Here is a 7,605-nt window from a genome sequence, read left to right on the forward strand (position 1 = left end):
CACCAGTGCAGACAGTTACAAATAATCTGAATTGCTCCTTGGTGATCAATAACTGCTCTGTGTCACAACACATAGACGCATTTTCCCTTTGTATCTCCATTAACATGTTGGTAGCCTCAGGTGGTGGAATTATGGGTGACTTTTCTGTTTTGTACTTTTCTGTAGTTCCTAAATCTCCTGTATTACTTTTTACCTGTTTTGTTTCTTAAGTCTCTACTTTTGAAATCACCCCATAAACAGAGAGAGGATTCCCTTTCTGTATACCTCTAAGGTATAATTCTTAGAGGATAGATGGCAATACTAGCCATCCCGCCTGCTGTACCAGTCCCTTGAAATCCTGCTACTTTCCTCTGTTCTCCCAGATTGTTTCAATTAAACAGAATTAAAAGACACAATGGGAAGTGTTTCATAAAAGAGGCAAGCCACTTATGTCCTATACCATCTGCCTCATCCCCAGCCCACAAATAAAACTGGAAATCAGGCGGGTCCTCATTGAGTATCAGATTCAACCTCCCTTAATAACAACACTCTCCCACTAAATATTTTTTTAAGGAATGGTCAACCCACTTCAGCCTAACGACATCTTTGACAGAAGAGCAACAACCCAAAGCAGCAGTTCTCATAGCATGATCTGTAAACCCCTGGAGGTCTCCAAGACTCTTTCAGGGCATCCACCAAGGTCTAAGCTATTTTCAGGAATATTAAAACAGTACTTGCCTTTTTCACTGGGTTGACATATGTACTGATGCTGCAAAGGCAAAATGGAAACTTCCTGGAGACTTCATTCAAAAGCAGTGTATAACAGCACCCACTGCGCTAGCAGTCACTCTGTTCATCACCACCATGTACTCTCAGTTTAAAACCAAACAACAACAGTTTTGGGCTTCCCTGGTGGCGCAGTGGTTAAGAATCCGCCTGCCAATGCAGGGGACACGGGTTCGAGCCCTGGTCCGGGAAGATCCCACGCGCCACGGAGCAACTAAGCCCGTGCGCCACAACTACTGAGCCTGCGCTCCAGAGCCTGTGAGCCACAACTACCGAAGCCCGCATGCCTGGAGCCCATGCTCTGCAACAAGAGAAGCCACCGCAATGAGATGCCCGCGCACCGCAAAGAAGAGCAGCCCCCACTCACCGCAACTAGAGAAAGCCCACGCACAGCAACATAGGTTCTATCTCTGGTCAGGAAACTGAGATCCCACACGCCTCGTTGTGCCGCCGGAAAAACAAAACAAAACAAAACAAAAAGACTAAAGAGTTGTAACAACTGAATGTAATACATAAACCTTGACTGGATCCTGTTTAAAGAAAAAAAAAACACCTTTTAAAGGCAATTTTGGGATCATAGGGAGAATTCTAAACTGCATTTGCATAGATAAGGTCCCTAGGTATAATAACAGTATTGTGGTTATATAGAAGAATGTCCTAATTTTTACTTGATATTTGAATTGATATAATGTCTGCATATTACTTGTGATGAAATGACTCAGCAAACTATATACAGATGTAAATACAGATATAAATTTAAGTATAGATACAGATATATACACACACATACAAATATAGATAGACAAAGTACATATGGAAAAATATCAACTGTTGCATCTAGGTGGGGGGTATACTGGTAATCACGGCAGTGGTCTTTCAACTTTTCTGGATGTTTGAAATTTTCCAAAATAAAAGGTTAAGGGGACTTCCCTGGTGGTCCAATAGTTAAGACTTTGCACTTCCACTGCAAGGGGCGCGGGTTTGATCCCTGGTAGGGGAAGTTCCGCATGCTGCACAGTGCGGCCAAAAAAAAAAAAAAATTGAAAAGGTTAAGGGAGAGTACTGTTTAAAAAATAAGGCAAAGACATTTGACCTCTTTACACCAAGGAATTACTCAAAATTAGGAATGAGTTTTTATCCCAAAACTGCCCAATCCTAAACGGTAAGTATAGACACCTTTTGCCATATCATTTGTGTTTTTCTATAACTTACTCTAAGGAACATATACATAAAAACACCATTAAAATTGAAAACTAAATTAAAAATAATGGAAATGACTCAGTCCTACCACAAAGAACATTAAATACTGATATGTTATTTGATGATCTGCATAAAGATGACAACCACTAAAATTATGGTTATGAAGGCTACAGAACGTACCATAAGCATTTTCCATGTTGAGTGGGAAAAGAACACAATTTATTACACAATATTTTATGATTACAAAATGTGGAGGGGGGAAAAAAAGGCCAGGGAGTGAGCACAGCAACAGGACTTCAAAAAATTTTTAAGGACCAGAAAATTTTTAAAAAGGACCAGAAGAAAATATACTAGAAATGCCTGGAGAGCTCCATGAGTTTGGACCATCAGACGCTGAGTGCCAGCTCTCTGGCAGGAATGTGCCGGGTGCCGGGAACACAGAGGGACAGCGACGAGTGTCTGGGTTAGGGGAGTTTCCTTTTGTGAGTAATAACCCCCATCACCAACCTACTGCTCACACTTCACATCTTGTACCCTGTGCCCCGCCACCAGCACACACATTTTAACTCAATTTCAAACTTTTCTAAGCTCTCAAGAAAAATGGTGCATGCAGAACTCGCCACCTCCCTTTTTGAAGACCCACGCTGCCACGCGAGGTTTGAAATTGGCATGAGTTGCCCTGCAATTTGTTCCTGGAAAGTCACAAACTCTAATGTCTGGTTCTGTGTCCTATCCAGGCTCAGTGGCTGTATAGCAGGTAGGATCTCACAGTTAAAGATGCAGGGGACAAGGAAAAAATGCAGAAAGGACTTTTCTTATCTTAGAACAACCAGGTGACACTGTCAGTTAACTACAGAAGAGAGAAAAATAAGTAACTCACCTTTAGGATGGTTATGGTTTTCTTCCTTCAAATCATTTTTTTTCACAAGTGCTTCTTGATATTGAGCCTCATAAAACAAATTGGGAGAAGCACCACTTTCTGAAGTTAAGACAAAATCTTCATGAGTAGTTCTACGGAAGCTGTTTTGTTCATCGGCTAAAATGTTGGAAGTGTGTTTTTTTTCTTGGGTTTGATTCTGGTCGATATATGATGGTAAGAAGGGCGTGGGTTTCTCTACAGTGGCTGAATTTCCTGGAGATCTGTACTTCTGGCTCTGGTCATCAGGCACTAGAGTTAAACCTTACGATTAAGAAAATCAACAAAACTGATGACTTTCTATAACATTTTCTGTACTACCTGTTACCCCTACTGCTGAATACAAAGTTTTCTCCCAAGTGATAAAAGTATCTTTTCCTCGTTAGTAGGAAACTATGTTTATCAAAATCATGAAATTGTAAGACTCCAAAGTGACCTTTGATTTTTGAATATATTTATACCACGATTCATGTGCAGACAGCTTGTTCGTGGCAGAGCTGCAGCACCGCCTAACTCTGGAAGGCACCAATCACACTCCGTCCATAAGCACTGCTGGGAGCTGTCAACTCTACAGCCCTGTGGCGAATAGTTAAAAGGAGAGCACCAATGCAGACAGTTACAAATAATCTGAATTGCTCCTTGATGATCAATAACTGCTCTGTGTCACAACACATAAACGCATTTTCCCTTTGTATCTCCATTAACATGTTGGTAGCCTCAGGTGGTGGAATTATGGGTGACTTTTCTGTTTTGTACTTTTCTGTAGTTCCTAAATCTCCTGTATTACTTTTTACCTGTTTTGTTTCTTAAGTCTCTACTTTTGAAATCACCCCATAAACAGAGAGAGGATTCCCTTTCTGTATACCTCTAAGGTATAATTCTTAGAGGATAGATGGCAATACTAGCCATCCCGCCTGCTGTACCAGTCCCTTGAAATCCTGCTACTTTCCTCTGTTCTCCCAGATTGTTTCAATTAAACAGAATTAAAAGACACAATGGGAAGTGTTTCATAAAAGAGGCAAGCCACTTATGTCCTATACCATCTGCCTCATCCCCAGCCCACAAATAAAACTGGAAATCAGGCGGGTCCTCATTGAGTATCAGATTCAACCTCCCTTAATAACAACACTCTCCCACTAAATATTTTTTTAAGGAATGGTCAACCCACTTCAGCCTAACGACATCTTTGACAGAAGAGCAACAACCCAAAGCAGCAGTTCTCATAGCATGATCTGTAAACCCCTGGAGGTCTCCAAGACTCTTTCAGGGCATCCACCAAGGTCTAAGCTATTTTCAGGAATATTAAAACAGTACTTGCCTTTTTCACTGGGTTGACATATGTACTGATGCTGCAAAGGCAAAATGGAAACTTCCTGGAGACTTCATTCAAAAGCAGTGTATAACAGCACCCACTGCGCTAGCAGTCACTCTGTTCATCACCACCATGTACTCTCAGTTTAAAACCAAACAACAGGGCTTCCCTGGTGGCACAGTGGTTAAAGAATACGCCTGCCATTGCAGGGGACAAGGGTTTGAGCCCTGGTCCGGGAAGATCCCACATGCTGCAGAGCAACTAAGCCCGGGCGCCACAACTACTGAGCCTGCGCTCTAGAGTTTTTTTTAAAAAAACCTTAAAAAAAAGTTTTACTTCAGAATGTCCTAGATAAAGCAGCAAAAATTATTAAATTTTTTAAATTAAATTTTAAGCCTTGAGTACATGAACATTCTATAGGACAAAATGAGAAGTATGCATAAATCACTTCTGCTGTAAACCAAGACACGGGCTGTGAAATTTTTGAGCTATAAGCTCAACTAGAGGAACTTCCCTGGCAGTCCAGCGGTTAAGACTCCAAGCTTCCAATGCAGGGGGGTAGGGTGCCCTAGTCGGGGAACATCCCACATGCCGCATAGCGCAGACAAAAAAAACATCTGCTAAGCTCAACTAGACACTTCTTTCAGGGAACATCATTTTTACTTGAAAGAATGAATAACAAACCATGATGATTTAAACCTCAGTACTTGGCAGGCATTTTCTCAAAGATGAAACAAGTGAGCCAGTTACTTCAAGGAAGCTGACAATATTTGTTGCCAATGATAAAATTTGAACTTCCAAGTAAAAATGAGAATGTTGGAAAACATGTCCATCACCATGAACTTGACAACTTTATAATACTGTTATGATGAGATCTGTGGTAGTATTAATGGATATAAATTTTTATAATGAAATATGTCAATATTTTAAAAACCTACATAACTCAGGGAACTATTATTTTCCAAATAACCAATGCATGATTTTACCAAACCAAAGGTGATGAAAAATCCATTCAAAATACCAAGATAATGAATGAAAGAATAAATAATAATAATTTACTACCAGGTTTATATAAAACATTTTGAAAGGCACAGTAAATTTTCAAAATGTATGTGTTAAGTTCAGGTATTTTTTATATTAAAAAAAAATTATTGATCACTAGCAGTTAACTTAAATGTTGTTCCCAGAAAACATCACTTAAAAGTTTTACTTGTATAGAGCATGGGCTTGAGGACATGGGGAGTGGGAAAGAGAAGCTGGAACGAAGTGGGAGAGTGGCATGGACATATATACACTACCAAATGTAAAATAGATAGCTAGTGGGAAGAAACCGCATAGCACAGGGAGATCAGATCGGTGCTTTGTGACCCCCTAGAGGGGTGGGATAGGGAGGGTGGGAGGGAGACGCAAGAGGGAGGAGATATGGGAACATATGTATATGTATAGCTGATTCACTTTGTTATACAGCAGAAACTGACACATCATTGTAAAGCATTTATACTCCAATAAAGATATTTAAAAAAAAAAAGAAACACACCATTGTAAAGCACTTATACTCCAATAAAGATGTTAAAAAAAGGTTTACCTGTTTATTTTTGTCTTAAGGAAGGACAAATGCACAGTGCTCGCCAAGTAGAGTCTGATGATTAACTCCTAAGTTTCTGTGACTTCCTTCTGGAATCCCTGCTCTTGGGGTTATCTGAGAAATTAGATGATCTGCCTATGACTTTATCTTTTAATGTGACCTTTCTCTTATGCCATGTGCACCTGAGAGAGTAAGATGTCAGTAGAAACCCAGACTCTGGAGCTCAACAAACCTCACTCCAGGTGTGGAAATTAAATACAGGTTGGGTACAGCAAATAAAAGAGAGATTATTGTCATTCTACTTAGAACTGTATGACCCCAGAGTTTGAAGGAAATGTACTTTCAGTTTATTCCAATCACTCATAGAATGCATAAAGGTATAATATAACATTCCATTGCGTGGTATGGTTTGTAATTACTGTTATTTATTTATTCATTTCACTTAATTTGATGTTTTAAATTGTGGAAGTAATTCTTGCTTATTTTGGCAACTCAAATAATTCGAAGTATAAAGTTAACAATCTGCATAAGTCCACATCTTCTTATAAAATTAATCCCTTGGAGTAACTATTATTAATATTCATGTACGATTTCACATCCTTTTTTATGCTTATACAAACGTCTACAGGCATACTCAAAATTACTTTCAAGAATAATTCATTCTGACCTTGAATGATTCTGACTTTCAGAAACTTCCTAAAATTTTATGATACTTTAGAAACTGAGATCTAGGGACTTCCCCGGTGGTCCAGTGGTAAAGAATCCACCTATGAATACAGGGGACGCGGGTTCAATCCCTAGTCGGGAAACTAACATCCTGCATGCCACAGGGCAACTAAGCCCACATACCACAACTACTGAGCTCGCACGCCTCAATGAGAGCCCTCACACCCAGGAGCCCACACGCCACAACTAGAGAGAGAATAAAACCTGCACACCACAACTAGAGAGAAGCCCGAGTGCTGCAACGAAGAGCCCATGCACCACAACGAAGAAAAAAAGATCTCGCATGCCTCAACGAAGATCCCGTGTGCCGCAACTAAGACCCGACGCAACCAACTAAAGAAAGAAAGAAAGAAAAAAGAAACTGAGATCTATTTTAATTAATGCAATAATTATTTTTAATAATCTTTATTTTTAAAGAAAAAAATGCCAAGACATTCTAATATATTTTAATGTAACAGAACATGAAAATTCATTAATATGATTTCAGATTCCATATTGTGAATAACCGCTAAGAAACGACCACTTGTTGAGTTTGGTGCAGTGTCAAAGAAATAACCAAAATTATTTGAAAAGCCTATTAAAATACTCCTCTCGCCTTTTCCCAATTACATGTCCGTGTGAGGCTGGGTTTTTTTTCACATACATCAACCAAAACAACATAACTGAAGAGATGGGAGGCAAAAGTAGATACGAGAATCAGCTGAGTTCTTTAAGACAGAAGTTAAAGAGATTTTCAAAAACATTAAACAATGCAATTCTTCTCACTAATTTTTTAGAAAATTTTTTTTTCATTAAAAAATGTTATTAGGACTTCTCTGGTTGTGCAATGGTTAAGAATCCGCCTGCCAACGCAGGCGACACAGGTTCGAGCCCTGGTCCAGGAAGATCCCAAGTGCCGTGGAGCAACTAAGTCTGTGCACCACAACTAGTGAAGCCCGCTCAGCCTAAAGCCCATGCTCTGCAACGAGAAGCCACCGCAATGCCTGTGCACCACAACAAACAGTAGCCCCTGCTCGCCACAACTAGAGAAAGCCCGCACACAGCAACGAAGACCCAACGCAGCCAAAAAAAAAAAAAAAAAAAAAAATTATTTATAGCATG

The 7,605-nt window shown here is 39.7% G+C and overlaps 1 protein-coding gene across 5 annotated transcripts in view; it reads right to left on the minus strand.

The window, feature by feature from the left end:
* Positions 1–7,605, minus strand: part of CPAP (centrosome assembly and centriole elongation protein) — a 56,475-nt gene that overhangs the window by 38,228 nt on the left and 10,642 nt on the right. For 4 of the 5 annotated variants that reach the window (XM_028497411.2, XM_028497410.2, XM_055089402.1 and 1 more), the window contains one exon: positions 2,846–3,145. In XM_028497411.2, the coding sequence (XP_028353212.1) occupies positions 2,846–3,145 (300 nt within the window). The remainder of the gene's footprint in view (positions 1–2,845; positions 3,146–7,605) is intronic. The other variant, XM_055089401.1, reaches the window with a different exon arrangement.

The sequence above is a fragment of the Physeter macrocephalus genome, chromosome 13 (assembly GCF_002837175.3).
Source record: "Physeter macrocephalus isolate SW-GA chromosome 13, ASM283717v5, whole genome shotgun sequence".
NCBI classification, from domain to species: Eukaryota; Metazoa; Chordata; class Mammalia; order Artiodactyla; family Physeteridae; genus Physeter; species Physeter macrocephalus.